Below are 20,634 nucleotides of genomic sequence, written 5' to 3'. Positions count from 1 at the left end.
TTGGACCCGCCGTTTTTCTGCGTCATCCGCTTACGGCGATTGACTGACTCAAAGCCGAGTCGATATGCGACTTATGTCGCCAGAATACCAGATGCATCGATACCAACGCGCGCCCATCGCCCGCCATGCAAAGCCATCTACATCTCAAACACCTCGACCCAGTTGTTCCGCTGTGTCTCGGTGCCCTGCAGCCGCAGGTCGAGGATCCGCCTCGCCTCAGTCTCCCAGTCGGCCTCCATCCAGTACCGCACGCGCTCGTCAAGCGCAGGCTGCAGCATGCGGTCGTACACGTGCGGCTCGATCGGCGTCACCATAGCCGCCTTGATCGCCTCCACCATGCCCGTGTAGTTGAACTCGAGGACGTTGTACACGAGTCTGGCGGTGTCAGTGGCACGCTCGGTGCTCGACAACTCACGGTGGCGTCTCGCGACGGAGCGTGTCGTGCTGCGAGTCGGACCAAGTATATGGGTCATCTTCCCTGCCAGGCGGGGTCATCATGAGCTTGAACTGCAGGGTGTGAGCTGAGGGCAGGACCACGCGACTGAACAACTCACCGGACTCAAGAATGGCACACCTCTGGCCATAGCTCTGTACGGGCTTGGACTGGCCGTAGGGTGTCCTATGCCAAGCAACAGACGTGCCTTGCGGAGTTCGTTGTCAAACTCCTTGGGGCCGAGCTTGGGCAGGTTGATGATACCCTCTGGAATAGGCAGAGGACCCTCCTTCTTCTGGTCCTCCTGACTCCGCTCATCAAAGAACGACCCGACCATCTCAAATTTGGGTATCTCCTTACGGATCTCGTCCAGCGCCTTCTTGTAATAGTCCAGGCCCCATGCTTGGTGAGCCCGGGGGTAGAAGAACGTCTGGTGCTTGCCGAGGACGTACGCGCGCATAGGACGCTCGTTGAATGGGATGTAGTCTGGGTCCTTCTCAATCGCGTATCCGATGTACGAGAAGTCTAGGTGGCTTAGCTTGTGGTCCTGGTTGCCCGTATGCGTTACTTACTCCTGAAGCCCTTGTCCATCTCCTTCCACTCTGGCTCGCAGGTGATGACCCAGCGGTCGCCGACCACAGTGCCGCCGTCAGTCTGGTAATAGTTGAAGCGGAAGTGCTGCACGGGTCAGCGGGCCTCTCAAGACGGAACCCACCTTCCAGTGGGGAATGCCCCATGGCCTGTCCTTGGTCTTGGCCCACTCCTTGAACTTTTGCTCGTGCTGCTCCTCCATCGACACAACGTGCGTCACGAGGTTGGGGAACTGTCTGTAGATGTGGTATGTCTCCTCTGTGAACGTGTTAGGGGCAGTGCTCACAGCGTGTGCGATGTAACTCTCACCCCAGCTGTCATCAACAATGAGCACGGTGTATCCCTGACGCTCGAGCGATTCTTTCTGCGATCATTAGCCAGCGCGCAAGGTTCTTCAGTAGCTATCGGCGTACCATTCCAATAAACCTGCGCTGTCAGCTACGTCGCATCGCGCCGGCCCACAGCAAACTACTCACCAAGTTCCCTCTCCACCCTTGTAGTTGCCAAACACTGCCATCTTGCAGTACCACACATTGAAGATGACAATCTGGCGTGTGAGCATGAGAGCAGCGGGGCGTGGTGCCGTGTGTCTGTGCGGTGCGGCGACTCACCTTTGCCGAGTTGGGATGGCAGTCACCGCGCGCCTGGCACGCCGTGAGCGCACGGAGCTTGGCGTCGTTGTACCACTTCCATCCCTTTCTCTCCTCGGTGATCTCGTCGTGCGGCTCGGGGACGTAGGCGAGGTCGTGGTAAGGCCCAGCTGCGGGCAGGAGCGAGTTGGACGCGACGCGCGAGCCTGGGTCGGACAGGTTGTGCAGGCCGCTGCCGCCGCCGGTGATGCTGACGCCCGAGCTGTGGGCGATGAACAGCAGGCCCGAGAGGAAGACGAAGATTGCGAGGAATGGTGGGACGTATCGTCTCAGGCCGACCTGCTTGCCGAGCGGCGTGTAGTGGTATGCCATGGCGAGCCAGTGACGCGTCACACGCAGAATGTGGAGTGGAAGAAGGAGAAGAATGAACGTGAGCTGTGAGTTGGGGAGAGAGTGGTGTCAGTATCGTGTCTGTGTCGGAAGGCCGCAGGCAGTAGCGCGCGCGTCCTCGCAAGCTTGCCGGTCTACTCACTGTTGCCCGGATGGGCGGGACGACCCTGGGTGCCCACGCCGCCGCCGCCGCCACTATGATCAGCCCAGCCTTGCCGGGGAGGTGGTGTAATGGGCCCTAGGCCTCTTAGAAAATGACTCTGCGAGGGTGATTGATGGATGGTGCCGAAAGGGTAAAAAGTCGACCTAGCCCAACCCTAAGTCGACGAGACAAGGTATTGGAATCTGGGTGGCCATTACAATACGCGTGGGTACAAAAGTCTAAATGGATTACGACTTTTTTGTGCCCAGTGTGCCTTTTCTGCGCTGCGCCGCGCTTGCTACCTGAACCACGGGAAGAGCAAAAAGTCTGGGCGCGTCGAGGCACCAGAGCAGAGGCAGGCAGGCAAACAGGCAAGGGAAGGCGGCCAGGCCCACCACCACCTGGCGGCATAGACGCAGACGGGATCAGGCCAGAGGGTGGAACCCAACAGCACTAACGCCGCTGACGTAAAAGGGACTGGGAAGAGGCGCCAGGCGCCATTCAAGACTGCCCGATGGAAAGGAAACAATAGAGACACCAGCTGGCTCGCCTGGCTGACATGCACGACCGTCCACTGTGGGTGGTGCCCACCGTGCAAGAACGCGACGTCGAGACACGTGTGAATAACCGCACTCAGCACTGGACACCGACGCGACGCGTCAAAGTCAGTCAGCACGACCGAGGAGCAGTGACGCGTTCCTCCTGGCTGGCTGCAGATCTTCGGTCAAATCCGACGCACTGACCACCGTTGTTTACGCAGCACGCACAGACCATGACCTCGTGGTGCCTGCGGCGATCTGACCTCGGCCTCAAGGCGACACCGTACACCGTCAGCTCGAGCTGGACGAGTCACGTAGAGGTGGGGACTTGTTGGTCGCGCAGATAGCATGAGGGTGTGGATGAGTGTCCAGAGAAGCCGAGGGCGAGAGTGAAGCATCGATAGCGCAACACGGCGGGTGACTGAGAAAGACTTCATCAAAGATCAAAGCTGGGAACTGGGCAGACGAGACAGCGGGCCAACCAACCTCCTCGAGCGGAGATGGATGGGCAGCCCGCCAAAAGCCAGCAGTCGGGCGCCGGCTTGCGCGCGGGTTGCTGCAGGACGACGGGCGAGCAGACAGGTGACCTGCATGCGCGCTTGTGGCCACCGATCACCAACCTGCCATGGCAGCTCGCCATCGTATCGGTGGACGACCGACTTTGGGCTGGCTAACTCGCCCGCGATGACTGATGGCGGCGTCCATTGCACCGTCGTGACCGGCCATACGGCGCCGGAGGTGCGCCACAGGTCGGTCAGACGCCGACTGTTTCGGGCCCCGAGCGACGTTGGGTCCCTTGGCAGTGGCGGCGACACGAGCGGCCAGCGGGGAACAGACGAAACTTGCAAACGGTGATTGCACCATATAGAACTCTCCAGTAGCAGCAGGTGCTCCGAGCAGCCCTTGGCGCGGACGACTGGTCACATCTGCTTCCGACGAGCCCCACAGAGCCAGCCGCATTAATCGATCAATCAATTCAAACGTCGGTGGAGCGCTATCCCCGTTCTCCAGCCGGAGAAGCCGAGGCCGCCGCCACGCGCGCGCGAGCTCTTGGCCCAGGCCAGAAGCGAGGACAGCAAGGCTCGGCGCCGACGCACGAGCCAGTAATCGCCCGCCAATGCGCCGTGGTGAGGTTTACGCAGGATCGCGTGACCGAGCTCGTTGGTCAGCTGGCTCCCACCGACGCCAGGGTGGGGTGGATGGTGCCCTGCCCTTCCTGCGTAGTTCCCGCCGCGATATCCAGGACGCGGCCTGCTTCGCCCTGCTTCTCGCTCCTGGGTGGGAAAATGGCTGCCTGGGGAAGAGATTTGGTGCAGCTCGAGGGCAAGGGCTTATAGAATGAAACCTGCTGCCTGCGTTCGCTACCCTCGCCAATCGCGCCCCTATACATCGCCGACGCCGAGGCTCCTGGCGCCCCACTGCGCAATCAATGGCGTCAGAGAGATAACACTGCAATGCGCAATAGTCTTCGGCTTCACTCGGGTTCAGTGGCAATACGCAGCAGGGTCGGCAGGCATGTGATGGCCTTGGCCGTGAAAATCGGCTGTGTGCGGGGTGGTTGTGGCGAGGCGAGGCGAGGCGCATCGAGGCGAGGAGGCGAGAGGCACACACACACGACGCACACTGATGGCGCGCGCGCGCGCGGCGTTGAAAGGCTGATGCAGATTCACGTCTCGCACAGACACGAACAAGCAGGAGGTACAAGTATCCCATCTGTGTCAGCTTTGGTGTGTCCTCCACCCCCCTCCCCAGTTCCCACACCATGGCCATCAGACTAGACGGAAAGGTTGCACTCGTACGTGGTCCCGAGACACGTGAAGCGTGCTGACAATTGCAGGTTACCGGCGGCAGTAATGGCATGTGAGCGACTATCTAGTGGGAGCGACGAACACTGCTGACGCCGCCAAGCGGACGCGCGACGGTCGAGACGCTGGCGCGGTACGGCGCGCGCGTGCTCTCGATCGACATGGACAGCCCGACCAAGGCGGCGCCGCTGCCAGAGGGCGTCATCTTTGTGCGCGGGAGTGTGACCGAGCCGAGTGTGTGGACGCGGGCGTTCTCAACGTCCAAGCTCACTTTCGGCGCGTACCCCTCCATCCTCGTCAACGCCGCCAGCGTGCACCGCGGCGCGGCGCTCGCCGAGCTCCCACGACGAGACTGGGACGTCGTGTTCGCCGTGAATGTGCACGCCGTGTTTCACGGTGAGTGGCGGTGCCCGCCGCGGCGGAGGCAGGCGACAGGCGCGCCTCTGACACACCCCAGGAATGCAAGTCTTCCTCAAGTATCTGCTCAGCGAGAACCGCCAGGGGACCATCATCAACATCTCTGACGTGAGTGTGCAGCTGTCCAACAACAGTGCTGACCAACGACAGATCTCCGGATCCCAGCCCATGCTCCAGGGCGTCGCGTACGAGGTCTCCAAGGCGGCCGTGTCGCAGCTCACGCGGTCCGCGGCGCTCGAGTACGCACATCGCGGGGTACGCGTGAATGCCATTGCGCCGGGGGGTGTCATCGCCGTCTCCCCCAAGTCGTCCGCATTCGACGCGTTCGAGCCCGACGCAGCCTCGCACGACGTCCTCTCCATGCTCGACAACACGACGTTCAACCGCTGGGGCTCGCCAGACGAGGTGGCGCATGCGGTGCTGTACCTGGTGGTAAGTGCCCCGACCATGGCCGTCCATTCAGTTCCGTTCTCACGCCCCACCCCAGTCGGACGAGGCCGCCGCCATCACGGGCCAGGTGCTCTGCCACGGCGGATACGACCAGCCCCTGGGGCTCGTTTAGAGTGCTGTTTTGCTTGTATTGTATGTTTTGTGTGCCATGTGACGCAGCCTACCAATCATGTGTGGCGTGACGGCGTGGCGTTGGGGTAGGTGGGCAGAACGAGGGCGAGGGCGACGGTGGACGGAAGGACGAGGACAGAGGCATGTCGTGCGCGCTTGGCGAGAGAGACGTGCCACGGTGTCTGGGGGTCAGCCTTGATTGATCGCGCAGGTCGCCTTGTCCCCCGATGCCCGAGGCGTGACACGGTTCTCTGTCTGGGGCAGTGGCACGGTTCTGGCAACGGACAAGAAACGAGGAAGAGTGATGAAGAGGACGAAGTGGCGGTCGTCTCTGCCTCCTCGAGACACTTAAGAATGATCCAGCGTTCGGCATGCCATGTAGCTACGCATTCCATTCCCAAAAATCACACAAACCCAAGAATGCATCTATACTACGTGCCCAGCAAGCAGTTGTCGGCCAGCACCGATCCACCACGACGTGGTTTTCCAAAGTCAGCCACCGTGACTAAACGCAGGAGTGGCAGTGGCCGTTTTAGTTTTAGTGGTGGTTATGTTTTACAAATTAATTCCTCGACAGCGTCGCACCAGTATACGCTGGGGCCGTCAGTCAGGTGTGACTCGTGGCGGTGTGAAACGAGGGGAGGAAACTTACCATAGGAGTACAGGCCGGGAACGGGGGGCGCGACGTCGAAGCCAAACCCGAGCCTTCCGGGACGGCCCGCGTCGCGCGAAGGCTCAACCACACTCCCCCACTTGTCTCCTGGGCCAGCGACGCCGAGGCCGCTCATGAGCCACGAACGCTTGTCGCCAAAGCTGCGGACGCCGTCGGCGCTCCAGCTCCCGAGCGCGTGCAGCGCGAGCGCCGTGCCGGCGGCGTGGGCGATGAGGATCACGGCCGCGGCGGCACAGAACCCGGGCACGAGGTCGAGGTGGGGCCCGAGAACGACAAAGGCGTTCGCGATCACCCAGGCTTCGAATGCCGCGATCAACGGCAGGTAGACCAGGTGGTGCCGAGTGGCGAGGGCCCCTTGGCCTTCGACGACGGTGTGGCCGGCCACTTCGCCGCCGAACCGCCTCGCCCAAAGACTCTCCCACCACGAACGCATGACGAGGACCTCGAGCGTCTGCTGGGTGTTTTCCACGAGGAGAAAAACGGCAGTGAGCGCCGCGAGCCACGCAAGTGTGCCGGCGAGTGGCGACAACGGCAGGCGGAGGGCCAGGTCATCAGGTTCGGTGGTCCATGAGAGCTTGGCGCAGTGCCCGAATTCTCCGTGCAGCCAGCACAGCCCGAACGCCGTCGCGGCCGCGAAGACCCCGACGGAGGTGAGTGAGAGCAAGGTGGCCGCCACGACCAGCGCGGTGTTGGCGCGTGCGATGCCCCACATGTCCTCGGCGGGAATAGGGTACATGAAGTAGGGCGCGCGGGCCATGTCGTCCACAGGGTAGACGTCGTGGGTGCCCACCTGGTCGAGGAGCGTCGTGAAGCTGACTTTTCTCCGCGCCGTGGTAGTCAGCGCAAGGCAGAGTGACAGTCCTGCGAGCGACGCGGCGTGGAACACCATCGCGACGGGGACGTATTGGCTGCGGCCGCCAGTTTTAGGGGCGAGTGCGAGGCTACCTGACGCGAGGGCGAGGGCCGAGACGAGCACGAGCGTGATTGATCCGAGGCGACCTGCGCCCCGGATGGTGACCGTACACTGCTCCAGGTTGTCGAAGGCGCTTGCCCTCCGGCGCGAGCGTAGCGCGTGCCCCCGCTTCGCCACCCACCCGACCAGCGCGGTGGGGATAACAAACACGGCGGTGTACGGCACCCTGTGTGGCGCCGTGGTGCCCGGGGCCCGGATGAGGAGGTACACACTTGCGGCGAGGTATCCCATGCCCAGCGCGACTCCAGTCCAAGCAGCGGCGAGGAACACGGCCGACCAGTCGCCACCTGTCGTCCATGCGGCCAGCCGACCTACCTCCGGCGACGGGGAGCGGTAAGGCTCAAGAAGAGCGCGCGAGCTGGCCGCAGTACTCCGAAAGGACTGCGTGCGGTCGGAGAGAAACGAACCGGCGGGGCTTCCTCGGCGTCGGCGGCTGCCGTCCATCGAGGCGAGGTCGTACGACTTGCGCTTGAAGCGTGCGCCGGTGAAGTCGGGATCGAAGTCGGGGTCGTCGGGGATGAGGGAGGGCTCGGGGTTGGCGAGGGGTGTGAGTTCGTACGCCCCCGCGTCGGAGGGCACGCTGCGGTGCTCAGCACGCGGGAGCGGTGTGTACGCCTGCGGCATCGGGTACCAGGGCAGATGTGTGGAGCTGGGCGAAGTGGCAGGTGAGGAGGGGTACGAGGAGATAGTGGGGGAGGACGGGGCGGTCGAGTGGGGCGTGGACGAGGCCGACGAGGGCGAGTACCACGGCGGCAGGGTCGAGCACGGCGAGGTGGGCGAGTACCACGGCGGCAGCGTCGAGCACGGCGACGTCGGGAAGTAGCTCTGCGCGTAGGCGTGGGGGTACGAGTGCTCTGTCGGCGTGGCGAGCGGGGACCAGTACGCCTCGCTGTACTCTGGGGGCGGGTTCTCGTCTATCCTCTCGAGCTCGGGCAGAAACTTTTGTTGGGCGGCGCCGCGCTTCCTGCTGCTGCTGCGGCGGCGGGCCTTGCTGGGGCGGGGGTACGGCGGCACGTCGGGCGCCGAGTACGACGGGGGCGGGACGCAGTGTGCGCAGGGGCACGGGTACGACGACGGGGCTGTTGTGACGAGCTCGCGCTTCAGTTCGTCGAGGGTCATGGCTCGCCGAGGGGCTTTGGGTTTTGGAGTCGGAGACGGGCTGGGCTGGGACTGTCCATCCATGCCCGCTCGCATTCTTATATCTTGTGACGACTTGTCCTCCTGCGGCCGGGAGATAAGGCGGCACTCTGGCCGGAGCCGCCCACCGGCCCCGCACAGAACGGAGGCGGTGCATCGATAGGATCAGCCACGTCGATCAGTGGGCACTGCTAGGCTGCTGCGACACTAGGCGCGGACTGCCCGGCCCGGTCGCGCGGGAACGACGTGGAACGCGCCAACGGCGGGGTACACTGTCCGAAAGATCTGGGATCTAGTGATCTGCGCGGCATGAGGAGAGGGTCAGAGAGAGTGGTCTACGCGCAGGGTGAGCGTCCGGGTCTCGCGGCGGTACCAGGGCGAGGAACCCGGTCGCGCCGTCTGTCTGGTACAGCCTAGGCGTGTCTCATGCCAGAGGGAGGTAGGTCAGAAGGTCAGGAGTGAGTCGTGACGAGTGGAGCTGTAGGTGTGCTTGGCCCGGGGAAGGCGGAGGGCAGCTGTGAGAAAGGCAGTAAGCTCGAAACATGGTGGGAACAAGTAACAAGTGATGCACTGCTCGTGACGGAATGGCCGACAAACTCGCGTCGCTGGCGGGGCCGGCTGCCTGGCTGAACCCGCTCGGTGGCCACCTGACGACTGGCGCACCGTGATTCCCGGACCCGACCCCCTACCCCTCCACCCCGCACACCTACGGTATTTACGGAGGGCCGGGGCAGGGATTCCCACAACCACGATACTTAAGCCCCCCGTTGTTGTGTGGAGACGGTCGCTGCGTCACGACCCCCGACACCGAGGGAGTGTATGCTTGGACATGCTTGTGCATGCTTGATTGAGCATGCTTGGCTGGTCTTGTGGTCGTGTGAGCGGGCCTGACGGGCCGGAGCGAGGCGATGGTGGTGGGCTATCTCGCCCCGCCTCGCCGTGCAGTGCTCATTTGTTGCACCACTTATTCGCGCGCGGCCTCAACCTCGGAAGGCCGCATTCCCCGCCTCGTCGTTCCCATGCTTTATGTATACCCACGGTAGTAGCTACGAGACACTGCCCAGCACTGCATGTAGCCTGTAAGCTGCTGCTATTTGTGTGATCGCTCACTTGCTCGAGAGCTGGATTTGGATCTAGCGGAATGCACTTGGTACTCGGTCGGCGCGTTGCTACTAGATCCACCGGCCAAGCATACGGCTGGCCCTCCGGCCCGGCTGCGCGCTGACTGCACGACTTTATGGATCATGCTCATTCAAGTTCTCCACGGACATCCGCAATGAAGCAAAGTCCTGCTTACAACCGGCGCTAATCGGCGCCGAGACGGTGGCTACATCCGAGGGGAGGATCACTACAAGCCTCACCCCCCAGCCAGGAGGACCCCCGCGGCACCGTTGCTTGCCGGCCCGCATCCGACTCGCACGTTGCTTTCAAAGCGCTTGGAAAATCTCTACACGGTGAAAAAGCAACAGCCAGCAGGTGCAGCCTGTACCACCTGATAACGATTCGCTCGCTAGCCGCAGGCTGTAGTCGCTGCCGAGCCGATCCGGTGGCTCGCGAGTGGTGATGAGCCGGCAACACAGTTCTGGCTAAACTCGGCAGCAAGCAACATATATGACGGCTGCCACTCTTGAGGCGCGAGGGGTCAAGAATAACTCGCACCGGTATGATCTTCAACAACGCAGAAGCAAGCACAAGCACAAGCACACAGACCACGCCAGCACAAGGGGTCAAGCGGAAACGGCACACGCGCACGTCGACGGGCTGTCGCGCGTGCCGCATGACGCGCGTCAAGTGCCCCGAAGGCCCGGTCAACGCGAGCGGGACCAAGGCGGCCTGCCGCCGCTGCTGGGAGAACGACGAGGCGTGCTTCTACCCGTCGCGCAACCTCGGCGGGCGCATGCCGCGCAAGGGCATGCGCGAGCGCGACGCGAGCTGGGAGGCTGCCGGGCCGTATGTCGGCAACAGCGGCGAGGTTGTGGCGGGGCCGGCTGCCACCTCCTCGGGTCCGGACGACAACCGGCCTGTCATCAAGCGTGCCCGGGTGGACACCAAGCCGCCTGCACACGCGGCGATCGCCGCGCTCCTCCGGTTCGCGCTGGCGCCGCACGCCCCTCTGGCGACATTCACGCTGGCGTCCCTCGCGCCGTCCGAGGCCGACGCGCATGCAATCAGCTTCTTCGAGGCGCGCGGCTGCGTCGATATCCTCTCCGCCCCGGGGCGGGAGCACAACTGGATCTGGACGCAGCTCTTCCCGCGGCTCGTCGCCGTGCTGCTGCACGCGCACCCGATGCGCAGCTACCTCCACGCGTGCTTGCTGCAGCTGGCATACACGCACCGCGCGAACATGGAGGACGGGGAGACGCAGCGCGCCGTGTGGCGGTCGCAGGCGACGCAGTGGCGGACGCGGGCCGGCGCCGAGCTCGTGCGCGTCAAGCTCACACGCAAAGAGTGGAAGGGGGACGAGTATCTGTGAGTCAATAGTGTGAAAGCACGGCGCTGAATGACAGCATGGGCCTGTTTATCCGGTACATGGCCGACATGCTCTCCGGCGGCGGCCTCGACCCGATCGAGCCAGAGGTCGACGTGACGGCCACATGCCCTTCGCTTCGAAGCATGATATCGACGTATGCGACGATGCAGAGCGCGTGCGGGGCACGCAAGTCGAGCCCAACAATACCAGACGACGAGGACCCAGAATGGGTCGAGCGCTTCTTTGGCTTCTCGCCGGCGTTTACGGCGCTCCTGGCCCGCGTCAACTCCCTCGTGGCCGACAAGCTTGAGGGGCACCGTCCGATGGAGGTACGCCTTGGGGCACATGCGCTGCTCGACGAGCTGGGCGAAGGGTGGGAGGTCGGCGCGGTGCGCGCCCACGAGGTGGGAAAGAGCGCGCGTGTACAGCGCGGCAACGAGGTGAGTCGGCTCCGTGCTCTTTGTCTTCACATGCCTGACCCCACGCCCAGGTCATGCGCGCCGCCCTCCGCGTGCTCCTCCTCTCTGAAGTCCTCCAAGTCCCACTACACGACGCGCGCATAGAGCGCTGTGCCCGCCGCGCAGTCGAGCTCGTCGCCGACTCTGACGCGGCCAGCATGCCAGGCTTCCAGTGGCCGCTGGTCATCGTGGCAGTGTACACGCGCGACGTGGCCCTCCGCGCGCGCTTGCAGGAACTGATAACCCACGCGACGGCGCTCTCCTTCGGACCGCATTACCCGGCCCCACGCGACGTGCTCGAGATATGCTGGGAGCTCATGGATTCGAGCGGGTACGTCACGGGCGTGGCGCCGTGGCGCGATGCCGCCGCCAGCGTAGGGCGCACGCTGTGGGTTTAGCGTATCTCGGTGGGTTTATCGCGCCAACCACAACACCAGCGCCGCAGCCACCCGGCGAGCCGGCCAGGCCTGCGGGAACGAACGCCAGTCGCCACACGTCCGTCCATCCGCGACGGCCGCCTGTGCTGCCTGTGCCGCTGGCGCCTGCTGCCTGCCACGCGCCGTCCGGCCGCCGGCAGTCTGCATCTCACTTCCCAGACTAGCTCTGTCGTGCTGCTTATCAAGATGTCACCCACGCTGGCGTGTGTGTGCGTTTGTGTGCGTACGTGGCATTCGATGCATTCAGTCGAGTGGCGGGTTGAGAGTGGTGGTGATGAGGGGTGGGTGGCGAACCGAGTGGCAAACGCATTGCATGCCACACGCACGTTTCAACAAGCCCAACAACCTGCAACCTCTGAGCCACGGCACAGACACATTCAGTGACAGTGGAACTGGTCGTTTCCATCCAGTGCATAACAGATTACTACGATGAACAACTTATGGAGTGACTTGTTGACGCTCGTCGGGTTTTACATTACTTCTTTCTTCGTCGTTGTCGTCGTCGGCTGCGCATCCGCCTGCGCCTGTGCCGCTGCGCCTCGCCTAGTTCTCGAGTCGCCTGACGAGAATGGGCATCTTGTACGACTCCTCGCCCTTCATGCCAACGACATGTGGCCGGGTGACGGCGATGGGGAGGTGGGCGGCGATCTCGGGGCGTGATGGGAGCTCCTCGAATGAGTAGTGGCGGAGCACGCAGAAGAGCGTGTGCTTGAACTCGGCCATGGAGAAGCGGAAGCCGATGCAGTTGCGCAGGCCGCCGATAAACGAAAGAATGTTGCCGTACGAGCTGACAATCTTCTCATTTGGCAGGCCGTTGCGGTCGTAGCGGTCGGGGTTGAACTCGAGGGCGTCCTCGCCCCAGATGCGCTTGTCGCGGTTGACCGACTGGACAGGGATGAGGATCATGGTGCCCTTGGACACCAGGATGCTGTCGAGCTTTGTGCCGTCTGTGCCGTCTATAGGGCGGGAGAGGGGGAGAACAATGTCCTGCAGAGGCTCGCGGGCGACGAGGGGAACAGGCGCCTCGATGCGCATGAGCTCGTGGGTAAAGTTCTCGAGGTAGACTAGGCTGTGGAGCGTGTCCGAGTCGGGCTCGTCCGTGCCGACAGAGTTGAGCTCCTCGCGAAGCTTGTCCTGCACCTTGGGGTTCTTTGCCAGATAGTGGAAGGCCCACGCGAGCGCGCTGCCAGTCGTGCCGGTGCCAGCGAGGAAGGCGGTCGAGAACTGGTCGAGCGCCTCGCCTGAAGTGAGCCTGAGGTCCTCGCGGAGGTTGGGGTCCTGGCCGATCGAGTGTGCGAGGAGAGAGAGGACGTCCTTGCCCTCATAGTCGTTGATCTCGGCCTGCTGCTGCAACTTCTTCTCGATTACCTCCTTTCCGTACTTCTGGGTAGTGACCTTTGCAATGTTTCCAGTCCTCCATCCAGGCGTGTGGATCTTGTCCATCCAGGGGATCGTCTCCCACAGCTCGGCAAGACCGCGGTCCACGTCGCTAATGGCCTTGTACGACGCGTGGCGGAGGGCAGGGATGACAGGGTGGTCGGGGTTGTTCATAAAGTCAAACTCGTAGCCGAACATGGCCGACCCGACCGTGTCGCCAGACGAGCGCTCGGAAAGCATGAGCATGTCGAGGCCGAGACCGTTCTTCTCGTCCTTGTACTTGAGGTTCTCCTGCTGCATGACGGCCTCGTCCGTAACGGTGCCGTCGAAGATGGCGTCCATGCGGGTCTTGAAGGCCTCACCGTGGCGGTGGAAAATGGGGCCGAGGTCGCGGATGTGGGCAGGCGAAAAGGCCGGGTTGAGAGCACGGCGCTGGCGACGGTGGGCAGCACCCTCGTTGTTGACGAGGCCGTCACCGATGAAGCGCTTGAGAGCGAGCAGCTGGCCCCTAGGCTTCTCGAAGAGCTTGACGTTCTGGAGGATGAAGTTGATGGCTCCAGGGTCGACGGTCGTAAGGCGCGTCACGCCCATGATGCCCATCCACCTGTGCGTCGAGCCATACTCGTTGACCCACTTGTCGAAGACGATCAGACTCTTCTGGAAGACGAGTTCGAGGAGGTTGCCGGCGATCCAGGTCTGGGGCTTTGGGCCGGGGAGGTTCTTGTACACCGACTTGTGCTTGCGGTAGAGGGCGAGGATGACAAAGGGCGAGATGAGGGCGAAGATGCCCAGCGCGACGAGCGACAGGAGAACATTGAGCGTGTAGGCTGAGAAGCCAGTGTAGGGGAACTCGATGACCCGCGGGACCGACACCCTCCCCAGGACGGGGAGCGCGAGGCTGACGAGTGAGTTGGACATGGTGTTGGCACTGCTGCTGGGTCGTACAGTGAGGAGTGGTGCTGCTGGGAGGAGAGGGGGTTGTGGTTCAGCGCGTTTGGACTATTTAACCCGGCGAGTGGGCTTGAACGGGTGGCGCCTGCGATGCCGGCCTTGCAATGGTTGAGTGCCGGTATACGTTGTCTGGGCCTGCGGTGAGACAGCAGGCCTCGCAGAGAGGGGGGGGATGGGGGCGAGCAGCTGCAACACGCAGGGCAACACGCCAGCGTCCGGGCTCGGTCGGTTAGAATTCGTTAGGTGTTAGCTTTGACGACGTATAGAGAGACGAGCCAACAGCGAGGGCGAGGAGGGCATCGCGACGACCACAGGTGGTGTGTCGCATTAGTGTCAAACATTGGCGACGACGATGGCCGAACTCTGGCTTGGGCGGCGTGGGCGTGGGCGGCTTGGGCGGTTTGGGCCGAGTTCCTCTCTCTCGCCACCACAACCATGTCTTAGCCGGGCATCCCTTGCTCGGTCGGTGGGATTCTCGGTCTGACGTCGAGGGCCATCCCGCGTCATGCGACATGCTCGCGCTGCTGGATCAGGCAACGATAGCGCTGCTGGCCTGCCTTGCCCCGCGACGCCAGCGATGCCTCCCCCGTGGGCATCCACCGCGACCCCGGCTGCCCACTGGGCTGGCAGCTGCTTTAGTTAGTCGTTCCATCCGTGGGCGTAGTGGCCGAGCAGACGACGCGTCCGACAAGCTGCGCTTGGCTTTCTGGGGGCGTGCAGCTGACGTGAATGGAATGTAGCTGCAGCGCACTGGACGGCACATGCATGCATGGATGACGATTTACGGGCGGATTGTTTGCACCACCATCGGTCGTGATGTTTGTTGGGTAAGGCCCAACTCCACTCCTCGGCGGTTTCGCACCCCGCACTCCACGGCGGGTCCCTGTTCCCATGATCTCGACGTCCTGCCCCCTCGATGGCGATAGTCCCATCCTCTCACCTCGCTGCCGTCACGCCGCGGGCATGTGCCTCGTTTCGTGTTCTATGCGGCAAAGCTTGTCTTGGCTGCGAGGATATCTCGGTGAGGCGTGAGGCCACCGAGGGCAGCAGGTACGCAGCCAATTAGCGCACCACCCATACCTCAAACGAACGAGTGGGTTAAGTCGTGCCGGCCGGCCAGCACAGAGAGCACCAAGAGCGCGCTTGCCGTGCTATTACCCCGTGCACTATGTATCCATCCTCCTTGCGGTCAAATTCCGCCGGTCGGTAGCACCGCCGAGCACCACCGGGCCACAAGATCTGGTAAGACATCCATTGTCCATGTGTCCATGCGTATCTGGTTCTACTAAGCCATGTAAGAGAGGTGTTGGTTTGTGCGTGCAGTGGTGATTGAGACGTGGTTGAGACATTGTAATTACAGGAGGGGGGGATGTGGGGCCCGGTGTGGGCAGCGGTGGGTGGCGCCGGTGGGCGAGTGGGGTGGTGAGTCGTCGAATGCGGCGTACTGATACAACTGAAGTAGGCAAGCAAGCAGGCAAGCGATCTTGGCGAGCAAGCAAGCAAGCAAGCGGAGTGCGGAGTCTGTGCCCAAATTGTCAGTACAAAGTAATGGCCGCAATACCAAGCCCGCATACCCGTATAGCACTCACCAAAGCAAAGCCCGTGAAGGAATTATTTAGTCGACGTCCTCCGTCGGTCGTCACTAGCCCGAGATGGCGGCATCTGGCCTTGGTGCAGCCGGCCCTGAGTTGCCCGTGGTGGTCGAGCTGGCCTCTGTGGGTGCACGCGCCGCGGGGCCAGCCACATAGACTTTTCCGACGCCTGGGCGCTGGCTGATGCGCACGCGCTGTGGCCTCTGGCGCGCTTCGTGACGCGACGCGACTGCGATGGCGGTAATCGCCATGAACACGAGGAAGAGGAGACGCATGGGTCGTGCTTGGGTGGTTGGGTGGGGGTTTGTGGGTTTGTGGGTGCGTGTTGCGGCGACTTGTCCCTTCGGTTGGCCAGGCGCAGAGATTGCCGCGGTGTGGTCTGGTCTCACCCCTTTGGCGGTGAGAGCGAGGCGCGTTGGGTGGTGTTGGTGGGTGGGTGGTGGGAGCAGTGCGGGGTCGGCTGTTGATGTTGTTGCCACCTTGTCCAGGGCTGTCGATGCTGTCTTTGTTGTCTTTGTTGTTGTCGTTGTCGCTGGTCGAGGAGCTGCTGGGGACACCTCCCCCTCCTCCCCCCGACCCACCTTATATCTATCCCCCATCAAGACGCTTGCTCACCACTTACTCCGCCCCCTCGTACCAATCAAGGAAGCACCCAACATCTTGATTAAGCCAGGCCATGACGTTGCGCGCGTCGGAATAGTCCACCCAGGCGCACCTCCCCCTCGCGTCCCGTGCTCCGTGCCGCTCGCTCGGTGGGTCGGCAGGCAGCAGCTCCACCACACGCACGCGCGTGCGCGCGCGCACAATGCCGCAGCCCGTCACCTGCAGGCCGTACACCGTACACCGTAAGCACGTCCTACCGAAAGCCAGAGGCAGCCAAGACGCGAAGCACAAGGGCAGGCAGCGCGATGACGCTCCTGTCGACGACGTGGGCCCGGGGTCTAGCGGTGTTGAGCGCCAAAACGGTACCGTGGCACACGTCGCCCCTCGCTGCTGCTGCTGCCACTTTCCGCGCGCTGCTTTCACGATAATCAGCGCGTCGATATCGGATGCAAGCCCAGAAAACACTTGTGCATGCGTCGCCTTGTGCCTTGCACACCACGGAGGGGCACAATACCGCGTGGAGCGTATCGGCCACTCTACCACTAGACTCGACGCGTGATGCCACGAGATCGGATCGGCCACCACCGATCGTGATACCTCGCGGGCACCTCATCCGCACTCCATCGGTAGTTGTCACCTCCTCCATTCGCCTGTGCCCCATCTATCTGGTCATCTTGGCCATCCCTGTTCGCTACTCTGCTCCACTTCCCCTGACAACCAAAGGCACATGTCCTGTTTTGGGCTCTTGAACGCCGCTTGTATCAGCCTCGGAAGCAAGTGTTTCTGGTCAGCGGGTCGGGACCAACAAAGTCCCATGACGGAGGATGAACACTCTTCCCCAAGGTACAGAGTGTATCGGGGGTGTTACATGCACATGAAACGCTATGCGATGACTATTCTAGTTTACTCCTAGAGGCAGGATGATGATTGGCGAGTTGGCTCAAAAGTGGCCGTGTGTTCCCACCACCATCGTTAACGGGGCTCTGACCTCACCAGCCACCAACGGCTCTGCCGACTGACATCCAGCGAAGCGCAGAGAACTGGAACCACGCTCCAAGGAGGACAAAGCAGTGGAAAATCTGGTGCGATGACCCGATGTAGTCAAACTTGCCGGGCGCAAGGCGTTCGGGGATGCGGCCGGCGCTGAACGGCGTCAGCGACGTGGTTGCTTTTGATACCAGAATCAACTCACTACAGGAGAGCACCGAAGATGTAGCTCGCGCCACCAGCGACAATGTAGCTAACGCCCATCTTGTCACGGGCAAAGTCGAGGCCCTTGGCAATCATGACATGGGCCACAGGGAAGACTGCCGAGAGGCCCAAGGCAATGAAGGTGAGGGTGCGGTGCCAGCGGTGGCCCTTGTGGTGAGGCGAGAGGACAATCTGATCGGTTGGTTAGTCAAGGGTGCCACCGGAATCGTGCCTAGCCAACTGGTACTCACGTAGCCCGAGGTGATGCCCGCTCCGAGGATGGCAGCTGATGAGGTTAGTCAAGGTCGAGCTCGTGACAATGAACTACCCTGGAACCACGTACCCATGTAAAACACCTGGAGCCCGAGGCTGCCATGGAACCCGTAGTACATTCCAGGCAGAATGGATCCGACAATGAGGACGACGATTCCAATCTGTTGTCTACGTCAGTGTGGTTCCTCGCGGGTTTCGGGCCGCGCCGAGCCCGACATTGATGCGGTGCGCCCCATCACAAACACTCACATAGTCGCCAGAGTGGGCGAGCGCACACACTTCGCGGTTGCAGCACTGGACCGTGTGAAACCAACTGCTGAGGCCAAGGCAGGTAACTGCGCACACGCAGTAGCACGCAATCCCCAGCTTGTCAGCCACCGTAGCCACTGGAGCGCCACCGGCAACAGTCGGGAAGAAGCCACCGAGCGACGGGAAGTGGGTCGAGAGGAGGTGGTACGGGAGGAGGAAGGCGAAGAATGCCGCGCCAATCGAGTGGGTGTGGATGTTGACCGTCTCGTTGTGGACGTCTTCGCCAGGTCAGCGTTGTACACATTCTTACACTTACACCCGATAGCACTCCACAGACACGAGCGAATGCTCCTCAGCTGGGGACGGTATCCCCTGGTGATCCACTCATTGTCCGTCTGCCACGGGACGAGGCGCAGGCTCTCGGCATAGGTGAGGAGCTTGGGCTTCTTGTGCCACGGGTGGTTGAGTGCGTGTGCTGGCGTGCGGTCGTGCTTGGGCACGAGGGGGGTGTTCTCGCCGTCGGGCATGGCAGGGGAGGGAGAGGAGGCGGTGCTGGTGCTCGAGGCCCAAGCGGTTGACGAGGAGCGCGATGTCAGGCTGCTGGTCGCAGGCGACGCCTTGGACGAAGTGACAGTGACCACGATGTCGTCTTCCGAGTCGGTATCGCTGTCGTCGTGGCTCAAGCGGGCGACGGCGCGGGCGGTGATCGTTGTGATGGTGTGGGACTGGGACGAGCGCGAGTGCGACGAGGTGGTAGGAGACGTGGGGGACAGAGAGCGGCGTGACATGTTTATATGGGAGCGGCTTGTGTCCTTAGCGGCTATCGGGCACGTAACTGTTTTAAGGCTCCACGTCAGTGCGTGGATGGCGCGGGGGGTCTCGCCGCTATCTATAGTGGGGCTGAAGGGGAGTTGGGCAAGATCTATCGAGTCGATACCGGTGCAAAAGTTGTTGTCGTCGTGGGTTGTAGTTGTCAGTGTGTACACCAAAGTGTCGACCAAAAGTCCAAGTGGACACTCGACGGGGGGATGCATGGGCCAGGAATGGGAACAGAAGAGGTGGAGGGCAAAGGGGCCCCGGTGACCACGTGGAGTTGACGTAACTCTAGATGGATGTTTTTACTTCCGCTTAAAAGTGAGAAAAAAATCGCGAAAAATATGAAATAATCTGCTCGTATAGTGTAGGTGGTTATCATTGGTCGTTGTGGTTCTTTGAACACTGCTTCCGACCCGACCGCTGTTCGACTCAGCGTGCGAGCACGTATCTTTTGCTACTGCGGCGTGGCGAAGGTAGAGGAGCGCTTGGGAGGGTGATTGGGTCATCACCTTCCTTCACCTTTATGCCACAACCCCAAAGGAGGCTTTGGAGACTTCCTTCACCTTCCTCCGCACGTTGCTGCCTCTTGCATGACTTGTTGTCGACGCTGCAAGCCTCCCATCATGGACGGTTGTGAACTCAATGCATGCAACCATCTACAACACTTCACCTCCCCGTATAACTCCAGGAGAGGGCCCGTGAGCCCCCTTCCAGGAGGCGCCCACCTTCCTGCCCTCCGGAACACTTCGCACCCAACCGTGCGGCTATGAACCGCACGGCCTCGTCTACCTTTTCTGATCCGATGTCTATCCAGGCTGCTCAACTCGCTCCCTCGGCCCGGTTGCAGCTCACCCGGACGCCACAAGCCACCGCCACCAGGGCCCTCTTGGCACGGTCCGTACATTGTTCGTCCAAGCTGCGATGATGAAGCTCGTTCGCTATCCAGCTCGATACTCAGCGTCTCCAGTTCACTCCACTTCACCATGACAGCCAGGCTCGCAGGGAAGATCGCGCTCGTGTGTTGTGTGTGTGGCGATGACAGCTGACCCCAGATCACGGGCAGCAGCAGCGGTATCGGCCGCGCGACGGTCGAGGCCTTCCTCGAGAACGGCGCGCGCGTGCTCGCTGTCGACGTCAACGAGCCCAAGGACGGCGCGGGGTACCCTCGTTCGGACGACATTGAGTTTGTCAAGGGTAGCGTGATGTGAGCCGGCAGCGGGCGGGAGACGCGCAGCTTACGCGCGCCGCAGCGACCAGCAGACCTGGACCCGCGCGTTCTCGACGGCCAAGGCCAACTGGGGCGCGCACCCCAACGTGCTGGTCAACAACGCGGGTGTCGCACGCAGCACGCCGCTGATCGACATCACGCCCGAGGAGCTCGACCTCGTCCTGGGCATCAACCTGCGCGCTCCGCTCCAGGGTGAGTGATGTGTGTCTGCCGGCGGCGCTGAGCCGCAGGCATGCAGCTGTTCATCAAGACGCTGCTGGCCGAAAAGCGTACCGGCTCCATCGTCAACGTCGCCAGCGTGGCTGGCCTCCGCGCGTTCCCCGGCCTCGGGACATACGGTCTCTCCAAGGCGGCGATCGCGCAGCTCACACGCACCGCCGCGACAGAGTACGGCCCGTCCGGTATCCGAGTGAACGCGATCGCACCCGGCGCGACGCACACCGCCATGACCAAGGGCACTGTCGACCAGCGCGACGCGCCGCTGCTCGCCCACACCTCGCTGAAGCGCTGGGCCGAGCCCAAGGAGATGGCCAGCAGCATCGTGTACCTTGCGGTAAGTGGGCACCTGGCACGGGGCCAACGGGGCTCGCTGACGACCCCAGTCCGACGAGGCATCTTACGTCACTGGCCATGTGCTCGTCAACGACGGCGGCCTGGTCATCAACTAGTGGGCTGTAGAAATGGATGCAGTGGCGTGGATCGTTTGCGTTGTGGCGGGCGTCTTGCTCCGACCGACCG

General features: G+C 62.5%; 8 protein-coding genes across 8 annotated transcripts; 3 read left to right on the top strand and 5 right to left on the bottom strand.

Annotated features, from left to right (window-relative positions):
- Positions 1-94: 94 nt before the first annotated feature.
- On the bottom strand, positions 95-2,278 carry LOC62_03G003968 (uncharacterized protein). Its single transcript, XM_062770497.1, has 9 exons — positions 2,147-2,278; positions 1,636-2,049; positions 1,501-1,571; positions 1,438-1,450; positions 1,149-1,388; positions 1,006-1,111; positions 555-958; positions 416-507; positions 95-375 (listed from the first exon to the last, which is right to left on the bottom strand). Exons 2-9 carry the CDS (start codon positions 1,984-1,986, stop codon positions 138-140), a joined length of 1,515 nt encoding a protein of 504 aa, XP_062626481.1. The 5' UTR covers positions 1,987-2,049; positions 2,147-2,278; the 3' UTR covers positions 95-137.
- Positions 2,279-4,447: 2,169 nt separating this feature from the next.
- fabG_5 (3-oxoacyl-[acyl-carrier-protein] reductase FabG) lies at positions 4,448-5,469 on the top strand (the record flags this gene model as incomplete). Its single annotated transcript, XM_062770496.1, has 6 exons — positions 4,448-4,480; positions 4,523-4,545; positions 4,594-4,886; positions 4,948-5,015; positions 5,058-5,339; positions 5,395-5,469. 6 exons carry the CDS (start codon positions 4,448-4,450, stop codon positions 5,467-5,469), a joined length of 774 nt encoding a protein of 257 aa, XP_062626480.1.
- A 310-nt stretch (positions 5,470-5,779) lies between these two features.
- On the bottom strand, positions 5,780-8,233 carry LOC62_03G003966 (uncharacterized protein; the record flags this gene model as incomplete). Its single annotated transcript, XM_062770495.1, has 3 exons — positions 5,780-6,062; positions 6,121-7,193; positions 7,236-8,233. The coding sequence occupies 3 exons, from the start codon at positions 8,231-8,233 to the stop codon at positions 6,031-6,033; spliced, it is 2,103 nt and encodes a 700-aa protein (XP_062626479.1). The 3' UTR covers positions 5,780-6,030.
- Positions 8,234-9,726: 1,493 nt separating this feature from the next.
- LOC62_03G003965 (uncharacterized protein) lies at positions 9,727-11,812 on the top strand. Its single transcript, XM_062770494.1, has 3 exons — positions 9,727-10,720; positions 10,759-11,161; positions 11,212-11,812. Exons 1-3 carry the CDS (start codon positions 9,915-9,917, stop codon positions 11,575-11,577), a joined length of 1,575 nt encoding a protein of 524 aa, XP_062626478.1. The 5' UTR covers positions 9,727-9,914; the 3' UTR covers positions 11,578-11,812.
- Positions 11,813-12,159: 347 nt separating this feature from the next.
- On the bottom strand, positions 12,160-13,911 carry FUM15_2 (Cytochrome P450 monooxygenase FUM15; the record flags this gene model as incomplete). The annotated part of the gene is made up of 1 exon (XM_062770493.1): positions 12,160-13,911. The coding sequence occupies one exon, from the start codon at positions 13,909-13,911 to the stop codon at positions 12,160-12,162; it is 1,752 nt and encodes a 583-aa protein (XP_062626477.1).
- A 1,387-nt stretch (positions 13,912-15,298) lies between these two features.
- LOC62_03G003963 (uncharacterized protein) lies at positions 15,299-16,195 on the bottom strand (the record flags this gene model as incomplete). Its single annotated transcript, XM_062770492.1, has 4 exons — positions 15,299-15,397; positions 15,534-15,650; positions 15,689-16,080; positions 16,189-16,195. 4 exons carry the CDS (start codon positions 16,193-16,195, stop codon positions 15,299-15,301), a joined length of 615 nt encoding a protein of 204 aa, XP_062626476.1.
- A 470-nt stretch (positions 16,196-16,665) lies between these two features.
- On the bottom strand, positions 16,666-18,814 carry SPBC12C2.09c (ADIPOR-like receptor). The gene is made up of 6 exons (XM_062770491.1): positions 18,169-18,814; positions 17,853-18,130; positions 17,674-17,764; positions 17,582-17,616; positions 17,332-17,522; positions 16,666-17,282 (listed from the first exon to the last, which is right to left on the bottom strand). The coding sequence occupies exons 1-6, from the start codon at positions 18,638-18,640 to the stop codon at positions 17,129-17,131; spliced, it is 1,221 nt and encodes a 406-aa protein (XP_062626475.1). The 5' UTR covers positions 18,641-18,814; the 3' UTR covers positions 16,666-17,128.
- A 592-nt stretch (positions 18,815-19,406) lies between these two features.
- On the top strand, positions 19,407-20,599 carry fabG_4 (3-oxoacyl-[acyl-carrier-protein] reductase FabG). Its single transcript, XM_062770490.1, has 5 exons — positions 19,407-19,684; positions 19,721-19,872; positions 19,919-20,088; positions 20,127-20,449; positions 20,499-20,599. Exons 1-5 carry the CDS (start codon positions 19,652-19,654, stop codon positions 20,562-20,564), a joined length of 744 nt encoding a protein of 247 aa, XP_062626474.1. The 5' UTR covers positions 19,407-19,651; the 3' UTR covers positions 20,565-20,599.
- Positions 20,600-20,634: the final 35 nt, after the last annotated feature.

This window comes from Vanrija pseudolonga, chromosome 3 (assembly GCF_020906515.1).
Source record: "Vanrija pseudolonga chromosome 3, complete sequence".
NCBI lineage: Eukaryota > Fungi > Basidiomycota > Tremellomycetes > Trichosporonales > Trichosporonaceae > Vanrija > Vanrija pseudolonga.
Note: the sequence above shows the minus strand (reverse complement) of the source record. Positions and strands in the feature narration are given on the sequence as shown.

Excerpts from the sequence above, each read along its gene's own strand:
- LOC62_03G003968 (XM_062770497.1), bottom strand. The coding sequence starts at position 1,986 with ATGGCATACCACTACACGCCGCTCGGCAAGCAGGTCGGCCTGAGACGA. Across the intron at positions 508-554 it reads GTGTGCCATTCTTGAGTCCG|TTCAAGCTCATGATGACCCC; the intron begins GTGAGTTGTTCA and ends CACACCCTGCAG. Across the intron at positions 376-415 it reads CTCCGTCGCGAGACGCCACC|ACTCGTGTACAACGTCCTCG; the intron begins GTGAGTTGTCGA and ends TGACACCGCCAG.
- LOC62_03G003965 (XM_062770494.1), top strand. The coding sequence starts at position 9,915 with ATGATCTTCAACAACGCAGAAGCAAGCACAAGCACAAGCACACAGACC. Across the intron at positions 10,721-10,758 it reads TGGAAGGGGGACGAGTATCT|CATGGGCCTGTTTATCCGGT; the intron begins GTGAGTCAATAG and ends GCTGAATGACAG. Across the intron at positions 11,162-11,211 it reads GTGTACAGCGCGGCAACGAG|GTCATGCGCGCCGCCCTCCG; the intron begins GTGAGTCGGCTC and ends CCCCACGCCCAG.
- SPBC12C2.09c (XM_062770491.1), bottom strand. The coding sequence starts at position 18,640 with ATGTCACGCCGCTCTCTGTCCCCCACGTCTCCTACCACCTCGTCGCAC. Across the intron at positions 18,131-18,168 it reads TCTGTGGAGTGCTATCGGGT|ACGTCCACAACGAGACGGTC; the intron begins GTAAGTGTAAGA and ends GACCTGGCGAAG. Across the intron at positions 17,617-17,673 it reads GCTCCAGGTGTTTTACATGG|CTGCCATCCTCGGAGCGGGC; the intron begins GTACGTGGTTCC and ends TAACCTCATCAG.
- fabG_4 (XM_062770490.1), top strand. The coding sequence starts at position 19,652 with ATGACAGCCAGGCTCGCAGGGAAGATCGCGCTC. Across the intron at positions 19,873-19,918 it reads TTTGTCAAGGGTAGCGTGAT|CGACCAGCAGACCTGGACCC; the intron begins GTGAGCCGGCAG and ends CGCGCGCCGCAG. Across the intron at positions 20,089-20,126 it reads CCTGCGCGCTCCGCTCCAGG|GCATGCAGCTGTTCATCAAG; the intron begins GTGAGTGATGTG and ends GCTGAGCCGCAG.